This window comes from Arvicanthis niloticus, chromosome 16 (assembly GCF_011762505.2).
Source record: "Arvicanthis niloticus isolate mArvNil1 chromosome 16, mArvNil1.pat.X, whole genome shotgun sequence".
Taxonomy (NCBI): domain Eukaryota; kingdom Metazoa; phylum Chordata; class Mammalia; order Rodentia; family Muridae; genus Arvicanthis; species Arvicanthis niloticus.
In genome coordinates this window covers 58,258,241-58,270,178 of record NC_047673.1, presented here as the reverse complement: position 1 = coordinate 58,270,178, position 11,938 = coordinate 58,258,241, and the positions used below count along the sequence as shown (strand labels likewise).

Here is an 11,938-nt window from a genome sequence, read left to right as displayed (position 1 = left end):
AGTGTGTTAGCCTAAAAGAGAGTGTGCTAGCCTGAAAGAGAGTGTGCTAGCCTGAAAGAGAGTGTGCTAGCCCTAAAGGGAGTGTGCTAGCCTGAAAGAGAGTGTGCTAGCCCTGAAGGGAGTGTGATAGCCTGAAAGAGAGTGTGCTAGCCCTAAAGGGAGTGTGCTAGCCTGAAAGAGAATGTGCTAGCCCTAAAGGGAGTGTGCTAGCCTGAAAGAGGGTGTGCTAGCCCTAAAGGGAGTGTGCTAGCCTGAAAGAGAGTGTGCTAGCCCTAAAGGGAGTGTGCTAGCCTGAAAGAGAATGTGCTAGCCCTAAAGGGAGTGTGCTAGCCTGAAAGAGGGTGTGCTAGCCCTAAAGGGAGTGTGCTAGCCTGAAAGAGAGTGTGCTAGCCCTAAAGGGAGTGTGCTAGCCTGAAAGAGGGTGTGCTAGCCCTAAAGGGAGTGTGCTAGCCTGAAAGAGAGTGTGCTAGCCCTAAAGGGAGTGTGCTAGCCTGAAAGAGAGTGTGCTAGCCTGAAAGAGAGACTGAAGAAAGCACAGCCTCAAGTCTCCAGAGTTGCCTGTCAGCTTGTACCCCAAAACATTGCCTGTGTGCTTTCCTTTTTTTTATATTATTGAACCTTATGCACAAAATCATTGATTTCAAGTAAACATTTAATGTAAAACAAACATTTCTTTTAAAAAGAATTTTTCTTTACATCTATTGTACCATTCAAATGCTTTATCATCCTACATGATTTCTTTAAAATCTATTCTCAAGGGTACATATAGAAAAACTTTTTTTTAAAGAAGTAGAAACAAAGGGCATTTCAGCTTTTATTATAAGATGACATAAAATGTTTACTCAACAGAAGTAATTTCATGACTATTCAGGGGAGGGAAATCACCAATTTTTTGTGCAAACAATGCAAGCCTTCTTTTAAGCATTAAGCAATAATTCTACAGCTACATCTTCCCTAAAATAATCTTTTTTTTTTTTTAACATATGTCCACAGCTTTAGCAAATTAAAGCCCAGGAGAAACGCTCAGAACCCACTACCCAGAGGCAAAATGAGAGTACAGTGAACTCATGAGGAGAGTTTACCAGCCAAGGAGCCTACAATGAAAACTGCAGCTTCCTCTTTCTTACTTTTTAGCGCAAAACCCAGTAACTAAGAACTTAATACTGGATGACAAGTCACATCCACACTATTTAAATAGCCTCACAGTTAAACACATCGTAAAGACCAGCCAAATCAGTATTTACACTCATAAATCTCTGAAGACACCATGAGAAAGCTTATGTCCCTTTACTAAACCAAACAGGGAACTGCATCTGATGGTGGTGGAATGAAATTAAAACATTAAAAATACCAGTATTCACAGCAGTATTGACCCTTTATAAATAAAGAATGTGAAAATGCAATACCTTATAAGGATATTAAAGATTGAGGTGATGTTGTTCAACCACAGTGTTTGGAGTTGGAATAAAAACCTATTCGTGCTTATTAATATGCCAGTGGTGAAATCACTTTCTGTTGGAGAAAACCCAACCGCAAATATGTGCGTTAAACACAGAACACAGGGGAAATTGCTCATATATATCTGTGTTGGTTTCTCAAAGGCCTGGAGGAAAAGCTCGTGGTCAGTCTGGACATGCTCCATTTTCAGCTTCTTCACCTGTAACACCGCGGCCACCACCGCCCCTGCAGCCCCCAAGGAGGAGGAGGCCAAGTAACTGCCTCCGCCTCCACAGCTCAGGCGGCCGGATTTGCCTCCAGAAGCCGCTGCCACCACGCCACTGCCAAACTGGTGAAGCTGCCTCCCTCCGACCCCGCGCTGGTCCCTGAGCCGCCCCCTCCACCACCTCCATGCTTCTTAGGCGCCATCGCGGTTCCTGCCTCCTCCTTCCCGCCAGCCACCTACCTGCCAGGTGGCCTGGAGAGTGAATGTCTTGCACCAACAGCTCGCCCCAGCAGGCTCCAGCAGACCTGAAAGGGAAGGAGGTGAGAGGGGAGGAGAGGGGAAGAGAAGGGAGGAAGAGAAGACTGAAGAAGGGAGGAAAAAATGCCTGTGTGTTTTCCTTCTTTCTTTCTATCTTTCTTTCATTCATTCATTCAATCTCCAGATTTTATCCCACCCTGCTCCACCCTCCCCCTCCCACTTTTCCATATCCCATACCTCCAACCCACCCCCTTTCTCCATGAGGTTGTTCCCACCCCCACCCCTTACTCCACCTGAGCTCTATACTTCCTGAGGTCTCAAGTTTCTTGAGGGTTAGGTGCATCTTCTCTGACTGAACACAGACCCCTCTGCTGTATATGTGTTGGGGGCCTCATATCAGCTGGCATATGCTGCCTTTTTGGTCGTCCTGTGTTTGAAATCTTGGGGGTCCACATACATTGAGACTGCTGGTCCTCCTAAAGGGTCGCCCTCCTCCTCAGCTTCCTTCAGTCTTTCCCTAATTTTCTCATGTGCCTTCCAGATATCCTTGCTTCCATTTGAAAACCCTAATCCTGTGTTGAGGCTGGACTCCAACAATATATGAAAATGCATCTATGTAATTCACCATGTAAACTAAATGGAAAAAAATCACATGATCATCTCATTAGATACTAAACAGTTCTCTAACAAACTCCAATACCCCTTCATGGTAAAAGTATTAGAGAGATTAGGAATACAAGGCACATACCTAAATGAAATCAAAGCAATATATAGCAAGTGGAGAGAACCAACATCAAACTAAGTGGAGACAAACTGAAAGCAATTCTACTACAATCAGAGACAGACAAGGCTCCCTACTCCACCACTATCTCTCAACTATAGTCCTTGAAGTACTTGACAGAGCAAGAAGGCACCTCAAGGAGATCAAAGGATACAAATTGGAAAAGAAGGAGTAAAAGTATCACTATTTGTGGTTGATATGACAGTACAGAGAAGTGACCCCAAAATTCTACCAGAGAAGTCTTACAGCTAATAAAGAGCGACAGTGAAGTGGCTGGATAAAAAATTAGCTCAACGAAACCAGTAGCCCACCTTTATATAAAATGATAAACTGGCCAAGAAAGAAATTAGAGAAACAGCACACTTTACAATGAACAGAAGTAATATAAAATACCTTGTGTAACTCTAACCAAGAGAGTGAAGGACCTGTATAACAAGAACTTCGAGTCTTGGAAGAAAGAGAGTGAGTAAGATATTAGAAGATGGAAACATCTCCCATGCTCATGAATCTGTAGGATTAACTGTGAAAATGACTCTCTCACCAAAAGCAATCTACAGATTAAATGCAATTCCCACAAAAACTTCAATTCTTTACAGATCTTGAAAGAAATTCTCAACTGCCTACAGAAAAACAAAAATTTCAGGATAACTAAAGCAACCCCAGACAATAAAAGAAGTTCTGCAGGAATCACCATCCCTGACCTCAAGCTGTACTGCAGAGCAATAGTAATAAAAACTACATGGTATTGATATAGAAACAGACAGTTCAGCCGGAGGAATTGAATCGAAGACCCTGAAATAAACTCACACACCTACAGACACTTGATAATTTGGCAAGGAATACAAAGCCATACAATACAAAAAATATATATATAAAGCATCTTCAACAAATGGTGCTGATCATCCGGGATGTCTGCATGTAGAAGACTGCAAATAGACCCACTTGGACTTATCACACTGCACAAAAGTCAAGTCCAGGTGAATCACAGATTTCAATGTAAAGAGAGTTACACTAAATTAGTAGAAGAGAAAGTGGGAAATAGCCTTGAACGCATTGGTACAGGAGACAGCTTCCTGAACAGAACACCAATGCCTCAGGCAGTGAGATGAAAATTGATAAATGAGACTTCATGAAATTGAAACTGTTCCCTCAGTCACTGCAACATCCTCAATCCCTGATTTATTTCTTTTAGTCTGTTTATATAGCAGATTACTTTGATGAGTTTTTATAAGCCAAACCATCACAGCATCCCTGGGATGAGGCCTACTTGATCATGATGGATGGTGGTTTTGATGTGTTCCTGCATTTAGTCTGCAAGTACTTTATCCAGTTGTTTTGTGGAGACTTCAATACCTCAGTTCATAGAGCAGTGAACTGGAGTTGACAAATATATTTCATACATAGTTTTATAAAGTTATCACTTACATATAACATATGTATATATGCTGAGCATGTAGGTCAGTGGTGGAGCACTTGTCATCTACAAGTGCTAGAGCACATGTGAGACTATAAAGGAACTGAGAACTGGGAACCTTCTTATTCCTGTTGGAACTGTAAATATGAAATAGTAGAGCCTCGAGCACCTGAATGTGCATAGAAGTTATAAAAGACAAAAGGGAGAAACCCCAAATAACACAGTGTGTTGAATGGGTGAACATAGTGGGGTGTATTAATACAATGGACTAGTATCTAGATATGAAAGGAGATATTGATAATATCCTACAACATGAATAAACATTACAAACATTAAACTCTGTTGAAAAATCCAAACACCAAAAAGATGACATTTCTATATTAGATGATTTCATTTCTATGAAGTACCCAGAATGAGCAGGGTGGTGATGGCCCATACCTTTAATCCCAGCACTCAGGGGGCAGAGGCATGTAGGTCTCTATGAGTTTGAGAACAGTGTGGTTTACAGAGCTAGGTTCAGGACATCCAAGGCTACACACACACACACACACACACACACACACACACACACACACTCAGGAAGCTTCTAGAGTAGCTGATTTCTATGTAGTTTTCCAAAGAGCCTTGAGTGTTTGTTGTCCCTCCCCTTATTTCCTCCTTTACCTAGGCCTGCTTGCCAAGGTTGTGTGAGTGCTTGTATAACCAAAAGAAACTGAGCCTCTGCCTTATCAGATATGAATGCATGGGCCCATACCAATGGGCTGCCAGCATGGGTGACCTGGATACAACGGAGACACTCATCAACTCCAGTCAACACCATCTTGAGGAATATAATAGGATAAATATAATAGGGCAGGTAATGGGGCCTAAACAGGCGAGGGAGGTGGAAGGGTGTACGCTATGCCTCTACCTGTCTCTCCCAATTACCTCTTATTAAACCCTCCTATTCTAGCTTTTCTTTATCTCTTCATAACACTATACACTACTTCCTCTTCCTTGGAAGATATTCTTCTCCCCACTGGTTTCTTACCAGGTAGGAATCCACTGTGGTTACTCAGATTATAGTTCTCATATAAGATCCTTAAAAACTAACATCCTTGGGCTGGTAAGATGGGTCAGCAGTTAAGAGCACTGCCGCTCTTCAGGATATCATGAGTTCAAATCCCAGCAACCACATGGAGACTCACAACCATCTGTAATGACATCTGATGCCCTCATATGGGATCTGAATACAGCTACAGTGTACTCTGGCAAAAGAAAGCAGGGCTGGAGGGAGCAGGGCTTGGAGCAAGCACGGGCATAGTGAGTGAGGCAGGAGCAAGAGGGACAAGGGAAGGATTGAAAAAAACCCTAACATCCTTAAAGAGAACACATAAAATATTTGTGGTATTGGGTCTAGGTTTACTAACTCAAGATGATTTATTCTTTGCTCCATCAGACCAGTCTTAGGGCCACATCTTGCCAGGGCTACACAGCTGCAAATAATCTGAACCATCACCTAACTCCCCTCAGTATTTCCTTTGAAGGCCATGCAGGTAGATCTACTGCAGAGTCAAACATGACAGTGCTTTGCACAGGTACCAAGGAGGGTGGTCTCCTGCCACTGCAGTCTGAGGCAGGCAGGCATAGAGCATAAGCATAGCACCATTGTGTGCTCACAGCATGTCACTGGTGGTGCCAACACAGCTGTACTGCTAGGTGCTGAAGCATATAGTTCAGTAGACACTGAACTGGCAGGAGTCTCGTGAGTTTCTCTAGCGAACAATTGGCATTTTTTTTCAACAAACTTTTTCAGTCGAATTTGGGAGGCAGCAGTCAGCTAAAGGGAAGGAGAGAGAGGGAAAGAAGGTCCTGGGTGGCCCTAGGCCTCAAGAATGGAAGGAAACCTCAATTATGAGGTACGGACAAAAAAAGTGCCCAGAAAGCGACGCTGGTACACCCGCCTGTGGCGTTGTTGTCTGTGCTGTAGTTGCAGGAAACCTCCGGAAGAGAACAAATTTGTTCTGTATAGGATTGGATATGACCCAATAGGTCCACTGCAACAAGCAGCTGGTGTTGGGGACCTGGATACACTGCAGAGATTAATCCACTCCAATGAACATCATGTGGATGAGTGTGATAGAAGAAACAGGTAATGGGGCTTGAAATTGGTGAGGGGGGATTGGTATACAGGGGTGGGAATTGTCAGGGACAATCAGGGCCAAGCGGGGAGAAAAATCAACTGTCAGGGCTCAATCCTAATAGTCATGCTTAGGTTCCTTTTCATTGTGTTCCCGCTTAATGCTCTTAAGCGTATGAGACCTGCACACCATGGAACAGCAGCTCCCAGGCCTTAGTGAAACTACATCAATTTATTATGACATTTACACTGAAATTTACTAGACAGATACACACATACACACACACACACACACACACACACAGAGAGAGAGAGAGAGAGAGAGAGAGAGAGAGAGAGAGAGAGAGAGAGAGAGAGAGAGAGAGAAACACACAAACTTGGGAGTTTTGCCCATAGGCATTTTTGATACACCATGTGTGATAGAATCAGGTGCTTGCTGCCCTGGAACTGGAGCTATTCACAGTTGTGAGTTGCCATGTTGGTGCTAGGAATCAAAACTGAGTGCTCTACAAACAAAACTAGAGCTGTTATCAGCCAAGCCACAAGTCTAGATTTGTCTTAATATAGAGGCCATTAACACTAATGTACAACACTGGAAAATTAATCATAAGATAATGATAGCTGGATTTACTAACTCAGGATTTTCTTCATCAGTTCAGGCTCTTGGTGTGTGTGTGTGTGTGTGTGTGTGTGTGTGTGTGTGTTTGTGTGTGTGTTCTTTTTTATTGAACATTTTATTTATTTACATTTCAAATGTTATCCCCTTTCCCAGTTTCTCCACCAGAAGAACCTATATGATCCCCCCTACACTGCTTCTATAAGGGTGCTCCTTCACCCACCTACCCACCCACCCACCCACCCACCCACTGTCTACTGACTACCTGCACTTACATTGCCCTACCCTGGAGCCTGACCCTTCACAGGAACAAAGGCTGCTCCTTTAAGTGCAGTCCAACAAGGCTATCCTCTGCTACATATTCGCCTAGAGGCATGGGTCCCTCCATGTGTACTCTTTGGTTGGTGGAATAGTCCCTGGGAGCTCTGGGGTGTCTGGTTGGTTGCTGTTGTTGTTCTTCCTATGGGGTTGCACATCCCTTCAGCTCCTCCAGTCATTTCTCTAACTCCTCCATTGGGGACCCCAGGCTCAGTCCAATGGTTGGCTGTTAACATCCTCCTCTGTATTTGTCATGCTCTGGCAGAGCCCCTCAGGAGACAACTATATCAGGCTGCTGTCAGCAAGCACTTCTTGGACCCTGCAATAGTGTCTGGGTTTGGTGTCTGTATATGATGGGATGGGTCCCCCGGTGGGGCAGTCTCTGGATGGCCTTTGCTTCTGTCTCTGCTGAGCATATACCCAAATGATGCTCCAACGTATAACAAGGACACATAATATGTTCATAGAACCCTCATTTATAATAGCCAGAAGCCAGAAAGAACTCAGATGTCCTTCAGCAGAGAAATGGATACAGAAAATGTGGTACTTTTAAACAATGAACTACTACTTAGCTATTAAAATCAATGACTTCAGGAAATCCTTGGGCAAATGGATGGAACTAGAAAGTATCATCCTGAGTGAGGTAACCCAGTCACATAAGAATACACATGCCATGCACTCACCGATAAGTGCATATTAGCTCAAAAGCTCAGAATACACAAGGTACAATTCAAAGACCACGTGAAACTCAGGAAGGAGGAAGACCAAAGTGTGAATGCTTAGGTCCTCCTTAGAAAGGGGAACAAAATACTTCTGGGAGGAAATACCATCAAGCTATTCTTGGGGTCACATGTTCCCAGGGTTACAGAGCTGCTAAGGACCTGAACCATCACATAATTCCTCTCCCTATTCCCTTTGAAGGCCGTACAGGTAGATGTACTGCAGACTTGAAACTGACAGTGCTTTGTAAGTGGACCAAGGAGGGTGGGCTCCTGGCCCTGGAGACTGAGGCAGGCATGCACAGAGCATAAGCAGAGCTTCCAGCTGCTAAGCCAGCACCATTGTGTGCTCACAGCATGTCACTGTGGTGGTGCCAGCACAGCTGTACTGCTAGGTGCTGAAGCACAGTTCATTTCATACTGAACTGGCAGGACTCTCCTGTGTTTCACTGGCAAGACTTGCCTTTTTCTTCTGCAAACACTTATTGTAGAACTTGGGAGGCAGTGATCAACTAAAGGGGAGAAAAGAGAGGGAAATGTCTTAGGTGGCCCTAGGCCCTAATAATGCAGAACAATCTCAATTACAGTGTCCAGTCAATACAAGTCCCCAAAAGGGGACTCTGGTACACCTGCCTGTGGCATTCATGTCTGGGCTTTAGAAGCATGGATCATCAGAAAAAGAAGACATTTCCCCTCTACCTGATCGGGTATCACCCCATGGGTCCACTACAATGAGTGGCCAGTGTGGGTGACCATGATATAATGCAAAGATTAATCCAGTCCAGTCAACATGTGGATGAATATGATAGGAGGGGCAGGTAATGGGGCATGAAATTGCTTGTGGGGCATGTGCAGAGAAGGTGAAAAAGGTTAGGGGCACTCAGGGCCAAGCAGTGAGAGAAATCAACTTCCAGGGCTACATCCTTAGAAAGGAACGAGGTCATACTTAGACTCATTTAACTGGGGACCCCTGTGTTTTATACTGTGAAATGCTCTAATGCATAGGAGACCTGCACATGCTGGAACAGCAGCACCTAGGCCTTAATGAAACTTCATCATTTTATTATGTTTACACTGAAATTTTGTACACACACACACACACACACACACACACACACTCACACAGAGGACCTTTGCTTATTTGTTTTTTCTGTGTACCATGTGTGATAGAACCTGGTGTTGCATTCTCTGGAACTGGGGTTATAGACAGTTGTGAGCTGCCATGTGGTTCCTGGCAATCAAAACTTAGTTCTCTACAAACAAAATTAGAGCTGTTAAGAGCCAAGCCACCTGTCTAGATTTGTCTTACTATATAGGCCATGAATACTAATACACAACACTGAAAAAGTTATCATAAGATAAATTGTCAACTTGAATAAAAAAAAAAAAAAAAAAACTCTTAGATCAATATGACCCATGTTTGTTAATAGATCAAACAAAGGCATTTGAACTGGAACTATGACCCTGCTCCCCGTTCTCACCCTGTGTACATGTCGAGTGTGCATTGACACATGTGAAGGACAGAGACTGACATTGTCTTCCTCTTACTTTCCTGTGTCCCACACATGTGGAACTAAGTGTGTGGTGGTCAGAGGACTCATCACTTGACAGTTCTGTTCTGCCACATTGTGGGTTCTGGGGACTGAGCTCAGACCATTAGGCCTCCCTGTGAGTTCCACCCCAAGGTCCCTCCGTTTTAGAGACATGTTCAATCTCCCAAATCCATGGTATGTTTGATTTACACTCTTGGAGCAAACTGAATCTCAGACTTGCAGGCAAGTAAGCTTTGGGGATCCCCTCATCCCCACATCTGCACTCAGGTTTTCAGGGCAAGTGTTTTACCAACTGAGTTTTACCAACCATCCCAGTCCCTCATTCTTATTTCCTTTTTATCATTATTTGTTTTAACACTCAAGATTCTACTCCCCTCTGGTCCACCCTCTGACAGTTCCACCCCCTTGTCTCCAGGAAGATGTCCCTAACACACCCCAGACCACACCAGACCTATAAACTCCCTGGGGCCTCCAGTCTCTGGATGGTTGGGTGCATCTTCTCTGATTGAATCCAGACCTGTATGTCCTCTGCTGTAGATGTGTTGGGGGCCTCATATCAGCTAGTGTATGCTGCCTGGTTGGTGACCAAGTGTCTGAGATATCTCGGGGCTCCAGGTTAAGTGAGACTGCTGGTCCTCCTACAGGGTCACCTTTCTCTTCAACTTCTTTCAGCTTTTCTGTAATTCAAACCCAGAGGTAAGCAGCTTGTGTCCATTAGTTGGGTGCAAATATCTTCATCTGACTCTTTCAGCTGTTTGTTGGGTCTTTCAGAGGGCAGTCATGATAGGTCCCTTTTGGTGAGCTCTCCATATACTCAGTAATAGTGTCTGGCCTTAGAGCCTTCCCTTCAGCTGGATCCAATTTGGGCCTTGCACTGGAACTTCTTTCTCTCAGGTTCTTCTCCCTTTGTATCCCTGCAGTTCTTTCAGACGGGAACAATTATGGGTCAGAAGTTTGACTGTGGGGGTAGCAATCCCATCCCTCACTCGATGCCCTCACTTTCTGTTGGAGGTGGGCTCTACAGATTTTTTCTTCCAGATGTAGGACATTTCATCTAAGGACCCTTCCCTTTGAGTCCTGAGAGTTTCTTACCTCCCAGGTCTCTGGTACATTCTGGAGGGTCCTCAAACCTCCTACCTCCCAAGGTTGCCTGTTTTCATTCTTTCTGCTGGCCCTCAGGACTTCAGTACTTTCCTCCAGCAAATCCCAGAACCTGTTCCCCTCTGTTCCCCACATCCATTTTCCCTCCCAGTCTCCTGCCTCCCTCCCCGCTTATGGTTGCTTTCTTCTCCCTCTCAAGTGGCACTGAGGCATCCTCACTTGGGCACTTCAACTTGTTGACCTTTTTGAGTTCTCTTGACTCTATCTTGGGTATTTTGTACTATTCATTTTTTGGCAAATATCCACTTATTAGTGATTCTATACCGTGCATGTCGTTCTGGGCATGTGATCCCTCACTCGGGATGGTATTTTCTTGTTCCATCCTATTGTCTGCAAAACTCAGGATGTCCTTACTCTTGATATCTGTGTAGTATTCCATTGTTTAAAGGATCTACAATTTCTGTATCCATTCTTCTGTCGTGGGACATCTGGGTTGTTTCCAGCTTCTGGGTATCACAGAGAAGGTCGCTATGAACAAAGAGGAACACGTGCCCTTTTGGCATGGTGGGGCATCTTTTGAGTGTATTCCCAAGAGTGATATTGCTGGGTTATCAGGTCAATCTATTTCCAATTTTGTGAGGAACCTCCAAATTGATTTCCACAGTGGTTGTACCAGTTTGCAAACCCACCAGCAATGGAGGAGTATTCCTCTCTCTCCACATTCTCCCCAACATGTGTTGTCACCTGAGGTTTTGACTTAGCCTTACTGATTGGTGTGAGGTAGAATCTCAGGGTCTTTGATTGGCATTTCTCTGAGCACTAAGGACCTGAACATTTCTTTAGGTGATTCTCAGCCATTTGAGATTGCTCTGTTGTGAATTCTTGGTTTAGTTCTTTGCCCCATTTTTTTGATGTAGTACTAGGTAATAAAGGGGAATCAATGACAACAGTATATTTCCATACTCCACAGCTTCTTGATCATTTGTAGTTCTAAGGGGCTAGTCTTTTAATTGGAGCTTCATATAAAAGAAGAAAAAATTACAAACTACAGTTTTAAGGTATTCTTTTGCTTATTGGATGTTTTCTGTACAAACACTGAATTGTGCAACTGTAGTTATTCATTCTGTCAGTCCATTTATTACCCCCACACATAACTTAGATATTTACTGTGTAGAATACACATTCTACTATCTATCCAGATCTTTCCATTCTTATACCTTTATATTTCTCTGCCCAGTCAAGCTTCCTCACATTCTATAAATTTAAATACGAAATGAAATGAACCATACACTTTGGAACCCGAGTTTCATTTTGCTTAAAGCTTTTGGAGTATCAAGCGAGGGAGCTAGGATGACATAGGTTTTCAGCTTGTAGGAATAGTTACCCGGTCTTGGTG

At 43.8% G+C, this 11,938-nt stretch overlaps 1 protein-coding gene across 1 annotated transcript in view; it reads left to right on the top strand.

The window, feature by feature from the left end:
* Positions 1-5,812: 5,812 nt before the first annotated feature.
* Positions 5,813-11,938, top strand: part of LOC143434710 (uncharacterized) — a 29,493-nt gene continuing 23,367 nt past the window's right edge. The window contains exon 1 of the mRNA XM_076914259.1: positions 5,813-6,247. Within this exon, the coding sequence (XP_076770374.1) occupies positions 5,991-6,247 (257 nt within the window). The 5' untranslated portion in view covers positions 5,813-5,990. The remainder of the gene's footprint in view (positions 6,248-11,938) is intronic.